This window comes from Kryptolebias marmoratus, linkage group LG8, assembly GCF_001649575.2.
Source record: "Kryptolebias marmoratus isolate JLee-2015 linkage group LG8, ASM164957v2, whole genome shotgun sequence".
In the NCBI taxonomy this organism is placed as follows: Eukaryota; Metazoa; Chordata; class Actinopteri; order Cyprinodontiformes; family Rivulidae; genus Kryptolebias; species Kryptolebias marmoratus.
In genome coordinates this window covers 12,590,228-12,608,621 of record NC_051437.1, presented here as the reverse complement: position 1 = coordinate 12,608,621, position 18,394 = coordinate 12,590,228, and the positions used below count along the sequence as shown (strand labels likewise).

General features: G+C 43.3%; 1 protein-coding gene across 2 annotated transcripts in view; it reads left to right on the top strand.

Moving 5' to 3' along the window:
* The first annotated feature begins 584 nt into the window (after positions 1-584).
* The window catches only part of nup210 (nucleoporin 210), a 29,434-nt gene continuing 11,624 nt past the window's right edge, over positions 585-18,394 (top strand). The window contains exons 1-30 of one of the 2 annotated variants that reach the window (XM_017409742.3): positions 585-1,128; positions 2,740-2,879; positions 4,630-4,761; positions 5,256-5,352; positions 5,598-5,748; positions 6,216-6,348; positions 6,571-6,729; positions 6,876-6,944; positions 7,025-7,131; positions 7,343-7,483; positions 7,615-7,752; positions 8,002-8,157; positions 8,354-8,552; positions 9,871-10,016; positions 10,251-10,469; positions 10,584-10,757; positions 11,608-11,800; positions 11,935-12,041; positions 13,658-13,762; positions 14,667-14,768; positions 14,856-14,984; positions 15,113-15,240; positions 15,331-15,466; positions 15,567-15,629; positions 16,003-16,182; positions 16,274-16,354; positions 16,470-16,601; positions 17,229-17,387; positions 17,716-17,807; positions 17,906-18,080. In XM_017409742.3, the coding sequence (XP_017265231.1) occupies positions 980-1,128; positions 2,740-2,879; positions 4,630-4,761; positions 5,256-5,352; positions 5,598-5,748; positions 6,216-6,348; positions 6,571-6,729; positions 6,876-6,944; positions 7,025-7,131; positions 7,343-7,483; positions 7,615-7,752; positions 8,002-8,157; positions 8,354-8,552; positions 9,871-10,016; positions 10,251-10,469; positions 10,584-10,757; positions 11,608-11,800; positions 11,935-12,041; positions 13,658-13,762; positions 14,667-14,768; positions 14,856-14,984; positions 15,113-15,240; positions 15,331-15,466; positions 15,567-15,629; positions 16,003-16,182; positions 16,274-16,354; positions 16,470-16,601; positions 17,229-17,387; positions 17,716-17,807; positions 17,906-18,080 (4,092 nt within the window). In that variant the 5' untranslated portion in view covers positions 585-979. Of the gene's footprint in view, positions 1,129-2,739; positions 2,880-4,629; positions 4,762-5,255; positions 5,353-5,597; positions 5,749-6,215; positions 6,349-6,570; positions 6,730-6,875; positions 6,945-7,024; positions 7,132-7,342; positions 7,484-7,614; positions 7,753-8,001; positions 8,158-8,353; positions 8,553-9,870; positions 10,017-10,250; positions 10,470-10,583; positions 10,758-11,607; positions 11,801-11,934; positions 12,042-13,657; positions 13,763-14,666; positions 14,769-14,855; positions 14,985-15,112; positions 15,241-15,330; positions 15,467-15,566; positions 15,630-16,002; positions 16,183-16,273; positions 16,355-16,469; positions 16,602-17,162; positions 17,388-17,715; positions 17,808-17,905; positions 18,081-18,394 lie in introns of both variants that reach the window. The other variant, XM_025004475.2, reaches the window with a different exon arrangement.

The window sequence follows — 18,394 nt, the reverse complement described above, 5'->3', positions numbered from 1 at the left end:
GACGTAACAGCCATAGACATAATAGAAGAGACACAGAATTCTATTATGTCTATGGTAACAGCAGCAACTCGAGCACATTACTGCCCCCTATATGTCAAGAGGACAAATAACACCTTTTCTATTCAAATTGCCAACCCGCCACAGTGGCGTGTGTGTTGATCAAATTCACCCGCCACTTCAAATATTTACCCGCATTTGGCCGGTGGCGGGTGCTAATTTTCACCCCTGCCACCATCAGTGTATGAATATGTGAATGATTGTAGTGTGAAGCGCTTTGGGGTCCTTGGACTAGATAAAGCGCTACACAAATGCAAGTCATTTACCATTTTCCGGGTGAGGTATCCTGATGTAAGGTTTTGAATCCGTAGAATCGCCACCTTAACATGGTGGAGGGGGTTTGGGTGACCCCGTGACCCTGGGGGCTATGTTGTCTGGGGCATCAGCCCCAACTGGCCTCAGGTGAGGGGTCAGACCAAGACCAATTCAACAGCCCAGTCGCTTTTATTCGAACTCCTAAAATCAGCACTGTCCCTTTAAGAACAGCCGCTCCTCCCTCCCCTCCCGGCTGTGACGTTTACTCCCCCGGCACGCTCGCTGGAAGTCAAATGGTCGCTAATGGCGGGTACCGTACGAAACACGCGTATTTTCTGCTGCGGTGTGCTCGCTGCTCGCCCGGACGCGCGGCGGTGATTCTCGAAGCGCAGTCGCCCCCACGTTCAGGACCGGATATCATTCAGAAAAAAAAGAAAAAGCGCGCGCAAACCAAAGAAGAAGAGTTTGCGCCGGTTCTCTGTGCCATCATGCGGCTCGAGTCAAACTGAAACTGGGCAGGAAGACGGCGCGTGCTCCACTCCGGTAATGTTAGCTTGAGGCTACACGAAGTAGAACCGCGAACCCGATGAGACAGAGGCGGCCGAGCTGCTGAGGGAGACCCGGTGTGTTTTTATTTTTTATTGTATTTTTTGTTTCGACCCGGAACATGACGCTGAAGCTCCTGCTGCTGTTAGCGGCGGCCGTCGTCCAGGTCGGCGGCTCGTCCAAGCTGAACATCCCCAAGGTGCTGCTGCCGCTCGCGAGGAGCACGAGGATCAACTTCACCCTGGAGACCACGGAGGGCTGCTACAGATGGTGAGTGGGACCCGAGGAAGGTCTGGACCCGAGTCTTCATCAGGTCGGGTTACCTGGACGTGGACCGGGGACGGAGGGCTCGTGTTTCATTTATTTTAGGAGAAATTAAACACCCAGAGCCGAGGAGAAGTTACTGTTTTATCAAAAAGGAAGCTAATTTCTCTGCTTTCCCCAGTTTTAACCAGGGAAACATTCAGTTCCTGCATCAAAACAAAGCTGTTTGTAGTTAAAATAACACTCCTCACATGTGTGCACATATATGGCTTTTAATAAAGTTTATTTTATTGCTTCCTAAATAAAGTCCTGCAGCTCAGCCAGGAGTTTAAAAAGGATGAAGTTTTATACCTTAAACCAGAGGTCGACCGACGAGTTCACCTGAGGCCAATGATGAATTTTTTTCAGACATCGAGACAGCCGATGGCTGATACACAACACCGATTTTTTTATTTGTTTATTTTTCAGTTTGCAACATATAAGAACTGCTTCATGTAAATAAATGTTTAATAGGTAGGTAGCCTAAAACAACTCGAAGAAGAGCATTCACGCTCAGCTGTGGGCTTCAGTGAGCCAAATGTAGCAGCTGCTTAGTTGAGTTATTGGTGCGCTCCATTAGTACTGGGAAATGGTAATTTCTGAGTTCCTAGTTGTAAATTTAAATGGGAGCAACTTAGACTACCCCCACGCCCCTCTATAAGCGTGTACTCAGTCAAGTACACAGAAGGGTTCGTATGCGCAGGTTACAAGCATGCAGACATTGGAGAATTGGGACAGTAGAGGTTGCGCCTTCAACTTGCGCCTCTGCGTCGTAACTGTGACATCCAACATGGCGGGACCGGTCACTGTTTTGGTATTTTAAGAAGGTGCCAGAACGATTTTAAAAGCGCAGTTTAGGTATTTTTACTTTTCAAAGTCATTGCAGGAGATATTTGGCTGCTCAAATACGTTTTGTTCTGACTTGTTGAATACAGAGCAAAGTTTGATAGTAGCCTATTCACACCTGTACAGCAGAGTGAAACAAGAATTATTTCAATACTTTACATTTAAAAACTGCTTTTTTCGTGACAGACACAGCTTGTTCTGACACCACCGCCATATATCCGCCGTTTAATTCAAAACCCTTTCATTGTCAATAAAGATAATTTAAAAAAAATCAAAACATCACATGCAGCAAAGAATTGTGGGTAAATGCTTCGCTGAAGTCTGCCTGGATGCGGGCTTAATTGAAGGGCGGATGTAGTACACAAAGGGGGCGGGGCTAAAGAGCACTCTGGGGAATTGGGACACATGAACTTGTATTTGAAGGACACGAGGGTGGAAGTGCGAGTATTGGGACCGGGCCATACTTTTACTGTTAGTGCTCGTTCTTTAAGTTGTTCTTCCACATTTAGTCGTACAGTTAGTACGTTTTAATGTGTACATCACAAGTATTAAAACATGTTCCGCGTATCCATTTAGTAAGATTTCATATTCAGAAACTGCGAGGAAAAATAAAGGCCATCTTGTTACCAAAATCAGCTGATTCATCGGTCTATCTCTGGCCTAAACACCAGGTGAAATGATGCCGTTGTTACAGCTTATGGTCCGTAACTTCTACCTTCCTTTGTCCTCCAGGTCCTCCACCAGACCTGAAGTGGCGAGCATCCAGCCTGTGGATGAGGACGGCGCCAGAGGCTGCTCTCGCAGCGCTGTTCTGCAGGCTCTCTCCACCCAGCCCTCCAGGCTGACCAGCATCATTTTAGCCGAAGACGTCGGTAAATACAACAGTCCCCTTTCAGTCATCGAGTTAAAAACGCACAGAGTTCAGGCGCGCTCAATTGCTGCCAAAGATCATCACTTCTGGTGTTTTTGGGTGGCGTATCATCAGTGTGTGAAACAGCAGATTTATAGACGTGTGAACAAGGATGCAGCGTGTGTTTTTATAAAACGGGAACATATGGACCGTGCTGGCAAGGGAATTTTATTTTTCTCTTGTTAAAGGGGGTACCGTTTCCTATCAGACTAAACATTGATGTATATTTCAGTCTCAGACTAATCAAAAAGAGGGGCTCTTTCAATAAGGTACCATTTATTTCTACATTAACAACACAGAATGGGTAAATTTATTAACATTTTCTGAAACCATACGATGTAAAATGGTAGAAATTTAACTAATGAATCACATGAGAAATGACGTTAAATGACAAAACCAAAATTTTTTGCAAAGAACTAGTGCGAATTGGGAATCATTGAACACAAAAATATCCATTTTTAGGACAAGAATCTACAGAATTGGAGAGATAAGGATTTGACTAAATTCTCTTGTGTAACAAAGTTAAGGGTGAATTTTAAAGGAATTAGTAAGACTTACAGGTCAGAGAATGGAGGATTTAACAACCTGGCATCAAATGAAGTTAAAGCCAAACCCAAATGGGCTTTTTGCCAGAATGTTTGCCACTGAAATAAAGGATAGTTCTCATACAAGATGCAGACGAAGGAAGTTGGGTGTCTTAGTTTCATTTATCTTGTTTACTATCCCGCAGTCTCATTCTTTTAATATATTCGCTTTTTTTATGTTTGCATTTCCGTGTGCTGAGAATTAGTTGCTCCCTAGTTATTATTCTGGAGGCCCAGTAGTTTAGGAAACCTTATGATTAAGGTCCAAATGCTTCATGAATGTTTAATAACCTCGAGCACCCAAGGTTATACACAAGTCACATCAATTAGGCAAGGGAGCTTGTTTAAGCAGAGAAATATTTCTCTATCGGGCTGCCAGCGTTTTGACAGAAGTCTCGGCATATAAATGCGCTCTTGGTGTTAATGAATGATCCTTTTTCTAACATTTATTTGAGCTGGCTGTCAGTGAGCTGGCTGTCAGTAACACAGATTGTCTCCCACCCAGTTACCTGCTTATCTAATTATTAGCAGCAACTTCAGTTTGTCTTAAAGTCCATTTGGTGCCAGATGTAGTGTCTTAATGTCTGGAGGTGTCCTCTTCCTGTGGACATGGCAGTGGATGCTTCGGGTTTAAAATATGAAGTAATAATAAAACTAGAGACGAGTCTGGTCTGTTTAATAAAAAAATGATCATTCTGTTGCACAATGCGTTTCATTTCAGTTCCTCTTTTTTTTTCCTCCCCTTTTAAAAATGCCGCCCGTGCAGCGTTTTGAAAGAAAGAAAAACAGGGAGTCGTATTTGCTTTGGAATCGGAAAGCCGGCGCACATGGCGCTTTCACGTTTATCGTGAGGGACTGTGTGCGGGGTGGGGAGGTAAAAGAAATCACATCGGTCTGTTCAGACCACAGTCGCTGACTTTGACTGCGATCTAATTCAGCCCAGCTGTTTTACATGATCTGTCACTCGTGCATTAATCTCCTAACAGACCAGAAAAGCCACAGCATTTGAATTGACTGATAGAATATTCGGCTCGGAGGGAAAATAAGTCTTAAACCTATCACTCTCCCCCTGGATGTTTCTATTTATCTCTGAAAAAGTGTGCTTTTTTTCCCCCCTCCCTTTTGCAGTCACAGGACAGGTCCTGCGTTGCGACGCTATCGTGGACATCATCAGCGACATCCAGATAGTCTCCACCACCAGAGAGCTGCATCTCGAGGACTCTCCGCTGGCACTTAAAATTCACGCACTGGACTCTGAAGGTGAGATGCTGGCTCCATCCTCACGTGCCAGCCCCCTAATTGAAGGCTACTGGTGTCATAAATAAGTAAACGAGTTTGGCTGTAATTTACAAATAAGGTGTAATAACTCAGTTTTTCCGATAACAAGGGGCCAACGTTGTTGTTTTTTTAATAAATTCAGGCTCTGGGCAGCCTTTTCTTCTCCCCCTCTCGCCGGCCGCCACTCTAAGGTGTTTGTTCTGTGTGACTAGCTCCATTTAGGACAACCGCATTCAGTTTAATGAGGTGTAGCTGCAGCCCGACTCTTTCCGATGATGGCTCTAGTGAGGTGGTTTGTTTTGTTAGCTTAGATGTAAGAATACATTTGAGATTGTGCTGCTGCAGGAATGCAGTCCGATCTCAGGGACTAAGGTTGTGTGGTCCTGACCAAGTCTTCTAGGGCAGTGGTGAATTTTGTTTTCAAATTTGCGGGTTTAAAGAATTGCATCGCAAATTCCTCGTGTTTTTGGTTGTAGGAAACACCTTCAGTACCCTCGCAGGTCTTGTGTTCGACTGGACCTTAGTGAAAGACGTGGATGTGAACGGATTCACTGACTCTTACAACTCATTACGGTAAGCCTTTCCTTCATTAACACTCCTCTCAGCCTCTGTCAGAATCTGTGAAACAAGCCGCCATATGCCACCATAAACAGTTTATAGAACGAGCCTGCTGGTTAATGGGTGCGCGGCTTTATTTTTATGTTTATTTCGTTTACTTTTGATGGATTTGGAAGTCGTACTTGCTTGAAGGCAGGTGCAAGAGGCCGTACCGAGTTTAGTGTCAAATGTGTTTTCCTGCGTCTCTTTCTCTCCTCAAGGGTGCTTAAATTTTCCGAATCCACATACACGCCTCCCGGATACATATCAGAAATGGAGCGGGTTGGGAAACAGGGCGACATTATTCTGGTGTCGGGACTGAAAACGGGGCACGCTAAGCTCAAGGCCAAAATACAAGAACCGCTGTACAAGGTAAACTCTAAATGCAACCGTTTTGGAGATTAATGTCTACATTTTGTGACTTAGCATTGAAGCTGCTTGAGTTTAGTTTGACGGAGACCCTCATCGCCTGAGATGCAAATTAAAAAATAGCAAATTGTAGAGTTTGTGTGATATAAAAGCAACAGTGTCATTTTAGTTAACATCAGTCTCATCAAAAAGATTAAAATTGGCATTTCTTTTTATCCAACTAAGCTTTTTATCTGTGAATATTAAAAAAGAAAACAAGCTACTAAAGTTGTAGCAAAAAGAAAAGTTAAACTAAGTAAAGAAAACTAAGTTTCATGACAAAATGACTAAATAAAATCAAAGTTAGATGTGTTTCTATATATATGCCTGTGTTTAGATGTGTCTCTGAACCTTGTAACCAGATTGCTTTGGTTCGTTAAGGCGGGAAACTGAAGCTTTGTTGTTCTGTAACCATGGTGTTCACGCCACAGGATGTGGGCGCTGCCGAGGTGAGGCTGCTCATCTTAGAGAACATCCTGCTGAGCCCCGCTCATGATGTCTACCTGCTGGCAGGAACCTCCATCAGATACAGGGTCCTCAAGATAAGACAGGGCACGATCACAGGTCTGGCCTGCTCTAAAACTCTTCTGTTTTACCTGCAGCCACAGATATTAGTCTCATGCGTCTGTAAAGCTGCAAAAAGTGAAGTGAAAAGTTTTGTGTCACTGATGTCACCGCTGAGTGGGAGCAGCTGTGCTCTGTTTCTTTTTGTTTCACATCACCGTGTGGTGCAGAAATGTCAGCTCTTATGCAAACATTTTTTTTTCTTTCTTTGTTCGAATCCAGAGCTGTCTATGCCTTGTGATCAGTACGAGCTCCACCTCCAGAACAGTGTGGTTGGCCCGAACGGAAACCCGGATGTCGCCGTGGCCAGTCTGGATCACGGCACCTCCACAGTCACAGCTGTCCAACTGGGACACATCAATGTGGTGCTGGATCATAAGAGTATCCTTACTGTAGCTCAATCTGTTTATCTATCACGTTTGGGCTCAGAGTGTGTGGGGATTTGTCTCTTGGATCTATTAAACCAGCTGAGTTTAGAGCCTTCAAGCGTCCACGAGTCAGTTTTTCCTCAGCAGCATCTTTTCAAGGCCTTCGGATGCAAGGAGTGTCTCGCCTGCCCAACAGCACGCTGTTCGTTGTTGAACCAGCCTACCTAGGTTTGCGACTGTCTCCTTCGACACAATAAATATTTTAATGTTTAAAGATTTTGCTGACCTACTTTTCTTTCTTTCTTTAGGTTTTAAAATTCATCCAGGAGACAGCTGGGTTCTTGAAACAGGCAGAGTGTACGATATTCTCATTGAAGTGTTCGATAAATCCAGCAACAAAATTTTTCTCTCTGATGTGAGTGCATCCCAGTAAAAATCACTTGGTTTGAAGTCATTGTGCTTCGATTAGAACCACTTTCATCACATATTCTCTGCGAATGTAATGTGCAAAATAATAACGATTATAAAGGTGGCAAAGTGCTTCTTCTGTCGTGTTGACGCACCTGGACCTTGTGGCTGCCGGTAACGTTTACCAGAACTGAGCGTGGCTTACGTTGATTCCGCAGAATATCCGCATCGACACAGTTTTCCCCGTGGAGTATTTCGAGATCCTGGAGTCCTCTCGGAACGGGTCGTATCACCACGTCAGGGCTCTCAAAGATGGCCTGACTCTCATCGACGCTACCCTGAGAGCTGTTCAGGACGAAGTGAGTCGTCACCCCCCCTTTCCAGCTCGGTTGAGATGAAGCATCATCAGTTTTAACCCCCCCTTCACCTTTTCTCCCACTTCACCGGAGAGAACACCATCATTCCCTGTGTTCTGTTTTCTTTGCTTCAGAGAGGAAGGGTCCACGTGTTGGCCAACCCAGTTCATAATGAGCAGGATGTGGAGATTTATAACCCTATAGTTCTCACTCCCAGCATCCTCACGTTTCCATGGCAACCCAAAGTTGGAGCTTATCAGTACCCGATAAAGGTAAAAGACTCCTTTTCAAACATGGCTCAGACATGGCGTGAATGGGTTTGATTTTTTTTTTTAACACTTTATGGAATTGTACCTTTTGAGTCTGAGTTTTTATTAGTTATTTTAAAAAAAAACAAACAGCTGTAAATAAGTTGGTTTAGTACTAGATTTAAAAGTGAAACCAAATACGAGTTATCGTTTTATTTGAAAGTGACAGACCCCCCCTTATTTATTTATTTATTTTCTTGTTGCTAACTGCAGGCAACAGGTGGGAGTGGAAATTTCAGCTGGTCTTCATCGAATACAGCTGTAGCCACGGTGACCGTGAAAGGAGTTATGACCACAGTCAGCGACATCGGCGTCACCGTGATTAATGCTCACGATCTACGTAACCCTCTACACTTTGGTCAAATGAAGGTGAGTGGACGTGAAGAGCTAAAACTGAATTTATGGAGACAGTTAGAGAGCATGTCCTCCACCTTATTTCCTAGTTTTAACAAAGCCCGACGGAGAGTAGTTACTTTGACGGATGGTTGAACCGTGCTGAGCACATGGCTCCACTATGGCTTTTCTATGAGTGATTATTTTTAATCCTTTTTGTTTTAACTCCTAGGTGTATGTCGTGGAGCCTGTGGCCATGGACTTTGCTCCTTGCCCAGTAGAGGCCAGGTTGGGCCTGGTTCTGGACCTGCCCCTCAGGATTTTCGGCTTGCTGGAGGAGCTGGAGAGAGAGCGGGTCATGTTAAGCGACTGCTCCCACTTTGACCTGCTGGTTGAGCAGGAGAACCACGGCGTCTTTGAGTTACTAGACGGTAAGTAGTCCCGGTGATCTGACTTGGTCAAACTGTGATCCTTTTTACCAAAGCAGCAAAAAAATCACATAGGAACCTCTAAAACAAAGCTGCCATGTACACTGTCTAGTCCCAAAATGAATATATAAAAGTCACCATTCTAAATATTTATTTACACCAGGAGCTGCATAAAGTTTTGTCAAGATCTTGTATTTGTGATGAGGGAGTCAGCTTCCGTGTAAATTCTCCTTCAGCTCATCCCAAACATGATCCCAGCGGGGTTAAGGTCTGGACTCTACGGGTGGGGGAAAAAAAGACGTTTTTTCTCCTCGATCCACTGTTCGACAACCCGAGGCGGATGAACCTTGGCATTGTCAGTCATTTCTCTTAAAGAATGAGCTGCTCAGTCACTGCGTTGGTGAGGGCCTAATTAGCTTGTTGCCAAGTGAAACATTAATCACTGACAACTGCAGTAATTATTTATGAACAGCTGTTCTGGTATGAGGTGATAAATTGTGAGTGGTGTGTTTGCCATTTCACAATTTATTTGTAAGTTACTTCTCTGTATGTCTGACCAGACGTTGGTTGGTTGCTTCCTTGCGAGGGCAAAACAATAAAAAGAATGAGTTTTAAATATTCTTTCACCCCGGCTCATACTAAAGTGAACATGCAACACCCTGTGCACAAAACCAAAAACATGCACGTTGGGTTAATTGGTGGCTCTAAAATTAGCCCAGGGTGAGGGTGAGAGGGTGAACGTTTGTATCATTTGACTCTTAAGTGACCTTGTGATGGAGTGGGAAACAAACGACAGAAAATACATGGATTAACAGGAGCTATGTCAACTTTATAGTTTGTTTTCAGACTTGGTGCTTAAATGGCTTTGGATCTTATGAAGGACAGAAACTTTAAACAATTATAATTTGGTGTTCAGTGTCCCCCGTGAAGCCCAAATAAAGGAACACAATTAGCTCAGCTCTAGATGTTTTTACAATGAGAAGAAATAATCACGATAAATAAATGTTTTTTTTTTAATACTGGTAATGCTTGTCGTTCACTTATATAAAAGCCTGGAAAATGTTGCAAGTTAATTCTTTAAATATGGACCTAATTCTTTCTTTGAGGTATATTAAGTTGTCTTGGCTTTAATAAGTTTTCTTTCAAAAGTTCTATTTGCAAAATATATCTCATTCATTTGTTTGTTTGTTTTTTAAGAAGAATAAGATTTCTCTGTACCTTGGTACGGTTTAAGTCCAGTCGATCAGTAGCTGTCTCTGAGCATTGTTTGTGCTCGTACGTTGTCGTTTTGAATTATTTCTCTCTCTTTGGTTTTGACCAGGGAGGCTGGCTCCGGGCCAGAACCACTGCAGTGGAGTCCGAGCCAAGGCCCTGGCTCCCGGGTACACGGTGCTTACTGTCAGCTACACTCATGGCAACGTTCACCTCAGTGCCAAGATCACCATTGCTGCATACCTTCCTCTCAGAGTGAGTCCTGAGCTCTTACCCTTTCAGGAATTTACTAATGATGAACATTCGACCAGGATGTTTTGCCTCCTCTGTTCATAATGAATACTTCCCGAGCCTCCCAGTTCTAATCTTCTTTTAAAGAATTTAGCAACGTAAGCCTCGATAATCTGACCTTTTTTAAAAGTGTGTCTTTCTGACAGTGTCTACCTGTTAATGTCTGAACCTGTACGTTAAATGTCGTTGTTTTCCCAGGCAGTTGATCCCGTGTCCGTGGCCGTGGTCACTCTGGGGTCCTCTAAAGACATGTTGTTTGAGGGTGGACCGCGGCCCTGGGTTTTAGAGCCTTCAAAGTTCTTCTGTACTTCACGAGCTGAGGACGAGTCCAGCCTGAGTCTTACTCTGACTGGTCCTTCATCTCACAACTACAATCACCACTGGCTCAGAGCGACCTGCCGGGCCCTGGGGGAGCAGGTCGGTTGTTTATTCTCTTGTATCTTGAAGTAATGCGCGTCTAATCGAACGATAAGATAATTCTTCGTTGTTGCATGTTCCTGTCATCTCAGTCGACGCTGTGCTCTCCCTCAGGTGCTCGAGGTGACGGTGGGGAACAAGGCCAGCGTGACCAACCCATTTCCTGCCGTGGAGCCGGCTGTGGTCAAGTTCGTGTGCGCACCTCCGTCCCGCCTCACTCTGGTTCCAGTCTATACGAGCCCACAGCTGGACCTGACCTGCCCGCTGCTCCAGCAGAACAAACAAGTGGTGAGCGAGCTTCATTTTTGATGATAGACACCGTATTTTCCACACTGTAGGACTCACTGGATTATAAGACGCACTGTCAATGAACGGTCCATTTTTGAACTTTTGTCATATATATATATATATATATATATATATATATATATATATATATATATATATATATATATATATATATATATATATATATATGACACCGGACTATAAGGTGCATCATTGTGCACCTCCCAATTTTTGTAACTTGGCGTGGACCTTGCGCACCACGCTCCATTTGAAATAGACAATTTCAGCGCTCCAGCAGAACTGGTTCGCCTGTATCAACATTTATATGATCCCTCTGAGAGAGATCACAAAGATAATCAAACGGCTCAAAACTCACGGAAGGATACTGCACCGACATAAGCTTCAAGTAGAAACGCCTTCATCGCTCTTTGTGCCGTGCGCGACTAACTGAGCCTTACTGCTGCGAGCGGTGCGGCTTTGTAGTTTAACCAAAGTCGTACTAAAACATTACAACCTTATAGTCCGGAAAATACGGTATTGTTATTGTGGTGTTTGTTTTACTCTCTGTTATCAACCTTTGCTGCTGTTGGTAAATTTAATGAGCAAAAGTCATTTTGGTGTTTGAGGAACAACAAGGTTTACGGTTAAACTAACATCATTTCACAAAGAAGCACAACCAACATTAGGAGACGGGTTTAGGACAGGAGACAAGTAATTTATTTAAATCTGCCTTTTTCTTTTAGTTACCATGTTAATAAAAACTAAGCAGCTGTGCTTTCTTTATTGAAATGTTAGAAATCAAAATAACTTTGTATTTTTATTTATCTTTTTTTTTTTTACCCCCACCAAGGTGCCCGTTTCAAATTATCGTAACCCCATTTTGGATTTGGCCGCTTTTGATCAACAAGGAAGAAAGTTTGACAACTTCAGCTCTCTGAGCATGTTTTGGGAATCCTCGAAGCCGTCCCTGGCCAGCATCGAGCCCAGCATGCCTATGGAGCTTCAACCATTAGAAGATAACCACAAACAGATGAAACTCCATGGTAATCACCGTATAGATTTGTCTAATTAATGGACCGGGTGGTTAGCTCTCAATATAAAAAGAAAGCTGAATATGATCTCTGTTAGTGTGTAGTTTATTCTAAAGTTTGAGTTGGTGGGGTTTTGTCTGTGGCAGGCCGTCAGACCGTTCTTGTCCACCAGCAGACGGGTATAGCTGCCATCACGGTGACAGCTCTTGGATATCAGGTTCTACATCTCGCAGCAGCCAAAGTTCCCAGTCCGGTAAGTTAAACCAGTGGTGCAGCTTCCAAATTATGCAAACCAGCCTTTTTTGTTCCTTTCTAATAGAAACCAAAAGCAGTTGAATGAAACATCATCTAAGCTCCAAGGACCTGGCGTCCACATATGTGGACACTTTCCTTCTGCTTGGCATTCCTCTGTTCACATCATGTCCCCGTCAGCCCAAACAGCAAAGAGAAATTAAAAATGCATGCCATGCAAGAGTCTGGCTCCTAGGAGGTTAAAGTATCAGCATAAGTTCCTATTTTAAAAACCAAAATCTTGATCTGGCCATTGGACTCATTGTGCCGCAGTGAAAATCTGTGGCTGTTCATTTATAATACCATTCGACCTTGTCGGACCCCATAAAGTTTTATTGATTTTTATTGAATTTTTCCTTTTTCCCCAGTCTATTCAACGCGTTGTATTATTTAACTTGATGAATCAATGTTGAGTCCGTTAATAAGAGAGATCCTTCTGATTGCCTGCTCAGCATTGCAGATGTGTGCATGTGACCAGAGGGCTTTTATATTAAGCTTCTCGAGCCCGTCACAGGAGAGTTCACCCGCTGAGGTTTCCTTTAGGCTTTACTGCTCTGGCTCCACCTGTTCTTTCACAGGCAGAAGGCCAAGCACTCTGCTTCATCTTTTAAAAACTTGGGGTGAAATTTAGACAAAGTTCAGCAATAGAATCATAAAACATTACACGTGATGAGGATTATTATTTTCAGATTCTCCATCTCAGACGCTTCAAAATGAGACGTAGGTTGTTGAAATTTGGTGATTTATACTTTTGTTTACGAGAGTGCTGGTTTGAAAACTCGATTTCTTTTGGTCTGGAGTGATTTCATTGGGAGTTCCAGCCCTCCTTTTTAAAATGGAGAATCCACCAAGCTTCACGTTATACGAAGGGATTGTCCGGCGCTACGGCAGCCAGCAGAGAAAGCTGGTGAACGGCATTAAAAGGATTATTACTGAAGACATAAGTGTTAGAATACTTCGATTTAAAGGTGGATTAGGAATAATATTTTGGATACCAGTATCGCTAGATGATGTCTTTGTGGACTTCCTTTTACACAAATCTAAATTGGGGCAAAAAAAATTAATATTTTCACGGTTTTTTGGCTTTCAGCCTCTGTTCATTCTGACTCGTTTTGCTAGCACGGGTGTCACATTTTATCTGTGAGGTCTTTTAGTATTTTTTAATAATTATTATAGTTGAACTTCCACCCTCTCTCCACTGGACCGTTGTCCTGTTCTGTAAGCATCAACTGTAGCAAATGGATGTTTTTATTTATTTGATTGTTTGCTCAGATGTTGGCAACTTAAGGAGCCAGTTGATCTGGATGCATGATTTTATTTAAAATAGACCACTGTTTAGGGAATTATTTGACCAGATAAAACACAAATTGAAGTTTTGTTCCTATAAATAATGCTTTAATGAGCTGAGGAGTAAATGGGTGGTGTTTTCCAGTAGATTTTTAGCTTCAAATGAGTTTCATGATACATGTTTTTGTGTCTTATTATTTTTTTTCCCTGTACAGCTTCATCTTGTACATTTAAGTGTAATATTTATGAAGTTATTGTCTCTAACTGATCTTATGTTCCTGTTCTGGGCAGTACGAACCACTGACTCCCATCTCAGCCACACTGGAGCTCCTCTTGGTGGAAGATGTGAAGGTTTTCCCTGAAACTGTGACCATGTACAACCACCCGGATGTGCGGGTAAGTCACACGACTCTGACTGCGTTGAGCTCTCGTGTCACTGTTTCTTCTCCGTTCTCTGACAGCGACAGGCGCAGACAGAACCACTGGCCTTTATGGCACAAATGACTGGGGGGGAAAAAAGAAAAGAGATGTTTGCTCGAGGTGTTTTCTTTGTTTAGTTGATCATTATCTGGGTAACCTTAACGTTGATCTCTGCTGCTTTGTGTCAGCGGGAGAAGCTGCATTCAGTTTAAGGCACACGGCCAATTTGGGAATCAATAGATTTGCAGCGTTACCCACTTTCTCAAAGACGCAAGTTATTTTTCTGCCATTGATACGACACCTACTTTCCTGGGGTAAATGACACGGTTGCAACTCGCCGGTATCACAAAGACTGCATGAGATAATGGGAAATGGTGATGCTGCACCTTTTTGTTTATATTGTCACTGGTTATTTGGTTAAATAATAAAAATAAAAGTGCAGCATTTTGAAGAATTTCTGTGAGAGCATTTTGTATTTGAATGCTTATGTGGTTAAACCTTCAATAACTTGAATTTGGATTTAAATTGGGATGTCTGTGTGTAGAAAAAAAATTTAAATTTGATAATTTGCCATCAGGTGTATTGCTATGGTTTTTTGTAGTTGGATAAATAGAAACACAGTAATTTCACCCTGATTTTAACCTCTTAAATGGTTTATTATCACACTCGACGCAGCAGAAACTCGGCCCCTTGGCTCAGCGGGGTCCTCCTTTCTTTAATCCCGTCTGATTTCGGAGCGTCGGTGGGCAGGTGTGGGGGTTAAGTAACAGCTACTGACCTGTGTAAAAGGATTTTAGAAGAGTTTTCTCAGGGATCCCCTCAGATGTAACCCGCAGGATGAGCAGCTTCACGTCACTTTGACCGCGTTTTTGTCTCGCAGATGAGTCTGGCCTTAAAAGAGGGCTCAGGTCACTTCTTCGTCAACACCAGTGTGAAAGGGATCGCCAATGTGGTTCTCCAAGAGGCGCAAAGCACAGCTCAGGTAAGAAACACACAGCCGTACTGTAGGCTGCGTCATCTATATTTAAATGAGCTTCCGCTGGAGAAAAATAAAATGTTGTCTGTCCAGGTTTCTCCAGTCCAGCCAGGCGTGGTGAAGGTGATGGTTCACGATCTCTGCCTGGCTTTTCCAGCTCCTGCCAAAGCCACAGTTCATGTTTCTGACATCCTGGAGGTTTACGTGAGAGTGGTGGACAAGGTCGGTGTAGAGAGCTCTTCTTTTTAGGGTCAAAGTCCTGCAAGATCAAATAATCTTTAGTTACAGTCATGCCGTCTTGAACTGTCTTACAACCTCGTGTGTTTTCCTGTGCATGACTCTAATTACAGGTGGAGATTGGTAAATCTGTAAAAGCTTATGTCAGAGTCTTGGATGATAATAAGAAGCCCTTCTCAGCCAGCTATTTCCACTTCATGAACCTCAAACTCAAGGCAGCTTCTGCAATCGTCTCTCTCAGGTAAGTAAGCCAAGCTGCTCAGGTTGAACATGTAAAAAAATTAAAAATATAAATAAGCGAGCCGTAATTCTCTGAGCATCTCTCCTGCAGGCCTCTGGCAGAGTCCACAGAAAGCGATACTGCAGTGTTTCTGGTGAAAGGAGCCGTTATTGGTCAGACCACTCTGTCGGCTGTTGTTGTGGATAAAACTGGGAGGAAAATTGCTTCTGCGCCCCAGCAAATTGAGGTATAATTTAGTAGATCCCAAAAAGCAGATTTGCATGTTTTGGCTCTCGCATATGTTGGTGGAAAAACACTTTTATTTATTTATTTTTTTTCCTCTTAAGGTCTTTCCACCATTCAAACTCATCCCAAGGAAAATGACTCTGTTAATCGGAGCGACTATGCAGGTACGTCTAATTTTGAGGCTCGAGCAAGTGGCCCCGGTTCCCCCGGTTCCTCCGGCCTTCAATTTATCTTTGAGAATCTCCTCTGGCAGACGCCTAATTGCTCATGATTTAAATATCCATCTTACCTGTCGTTTCCCTCGTCACATCCTCCTATTAATGCTTTCCATCATTGTAGTTTCCTAATTGTTGAGCTTAATTACATAAGTGTTTTATACAGCTTTTGATATTCGGCTTTAGAGTTATTATTGTTTAAAACATGGCTTTTAATTGTTGCTCTAATGAAGACTGACTACACTTAGGTCGGTGTCTTTTTTTATTTTTTTTTTGTCCTCAGCTCTTGTTCCTAATTTCTTTTCTCCCTTTTCATTCGTAGATCACATCAGAGGGCGGTCCTCAGCCTCAGTCCAATATCATTTTCTCCATTTCCGATGAGGAGGTGGCTTCCGTGAACCCGGTGGGCCTCTTCAGGGGTGCCGCCGTCGGTAACGTTACCGTGACGGGACTGGTCCAGGCCGTCGATGCCGAGACCGGGAAGCTGGTCGTCGTGTCTCAGGTAAAGTCTCTGTCGGTGGTGCTGGCAGGGCGAGTTCCTCTCCTGACCGTTCCTTTAAAATAAAAATCCAATTTTTTTTTTGTGGTTGCAGGATCAGGTAGAAGTCGAGGTTGTCTTTTTGACGGCCATTCGAATCAGAGCGCCGATCACGAGAATAAAGACGGGAGCGGAGGTATGAATAACTTCAGCTTCGTTCCCGAAGTCACCGACTCTTCACTGTTTATATTTAAATACATTTAATTCTGTCAGGGATCGAGCTCCACTGATTGTCTTCATTTATTTTCTAGATGCCCGTGTACGTGATGGGGCTGACCAGTAGTCAGACGCCCTTCTCCTTCGGAAGTGTCCTGCCTGGTCTCGCCTTTTACTGGTCCACCACCAAGAGAGACATCCTGGGTATTCAGCCCAGGCACTCAGAGGTATCTATCTTTTTGTTTCTTTGTTTTAAAGCCGCTGAACTTAAAAAAAACAAAGAAGCAAATTTACGTTTGGTGGATAAATAAAGTTCCCCTGCTTGTAATACTTAATGCTCAGCGCCGCCTTCCACCCATAACTACTTGACTTAATGACTTTTATTCAGGAGATACTGTTAGAAAACAAAAACAAACCTTACTAGTTTTAACAAGATGTTTCTGTCTTCTGCTGGAGAGGGACTAAAGTTCTGAAACACAGAATTAGTTTGTTTTGCTGAGTCATAATTCCCATTGAAGAAGAGTTTAAATAGTGATTGGCTGTGTATTTAACTAACAGTGTTTTTCTTTGAAAAATGTAAGAATAAAGTTTATAATTGTCTCACTCTGGCTGCGTCGGATATTTGAGTCAAACACTGAGGGATTGTCTTTGACTTAGGTTTAATATAAACAGAAAATGTACCAACCAGGTTTATTTTTCATAGAAATTAAGATGTGCTGTCTCTGTATTCTAGTTTGGTTTTTAAAAGCAGCATCTTCTGTTAGCCTCTGCCTCCTTTCTCATTGCAGTGCTTTTATTTTTTTGACTCTCTGCTGCTATTTTTACCCGCCCCTCCAATGATCCGTGTTGCACAGACCAACATTAACCTTCAGCCAGAGCACAACTTTGGCATGAGGGTAATGGGGAGGACGAGGGGCCGGACGGGGCTGAAGGTGGTACTCAGAGTTACTGACCCAAAGGCCCAGCAGCTGGAGGGGAACCTGCTGGAGCTTAGCGACGAAATCCAAATCCAGGTACGAGCACTGGGAAACAGTCTTTTCTAATATTATAATTTCTACTGATTATAAATGGTTTCAACCCTTTTATGAGCTACTTTGCTTATCATGACAATGTCCCCCTGAATAAAAAAGCTGTTTTTTTCTTTGTGTCAGCAGAGCACTGAAACTACTGAGGGTTGAATTATCTTGTTAAATTTATGAAGCGATAACGCTGCAGATTAGTAGAAGCAGAATTTATATCAGCTTCAGAATGTATTAAGCTATGGCATTTCACAAGTGCAGAAACATCAAAGAACAATGAAAGTCCCCTAATAACGTGTTTGAACGCTCCGCTTTGATCAAGGTCTATGACAAGCTGCACATGTTGAATCCTCAAATAGAGGCTGAGGAGTTACTGATGGCTCCGAACTCGGCTCTCAAGCTCCAAACTAACCGGTGAGTTGCACTGCGGGGTTTCGTCTGATCGTCACACGCAGTCAGGAGGTGTTATCGCCCTGCTTCAAGTGAAATGTTGTTTTGTCTTTGCCTCAAAGGGACGGCGTGGGCGCGCTCTCCTACCGGATGCTGGACTGCCCCGACCAGGTCGTCGTCGCTCAAGTCGACGATAAGGGCTCGCTCTCCTCCGGCTCGCTCACCGGCATCTCTTCCCTCCTGATCACCTCGCAGGAGACCTTCGGCGTCAATCAAACCCTCATCCTCACCGTAAAGGTCGGTCCAGGAGCCGCTGAGTGACAGATGTTTGAGATTTCGGCTTGGAGAAACGGCGTCCTCTGTAAACTGGAGCGCATATTCTGACCTCCTGTCAAAGGCTGCGCTCGTCTCGCCAAACACCTTTTAAAATGTTTCCAAATTTGAAAATATCCTCTACCTTTTAATAGTGGTAAACGCTATTAACAAATCTTTATGTTGTGGAGTTTAACTAACTTATAAAACTTAAATTAAGCAGATGTTTTAAGGTCAAAGGCCTTTGAAATGGCCTTATGTAGCAGAAATGTTTTTACTTTTTGGTTGTTGTGCATAAA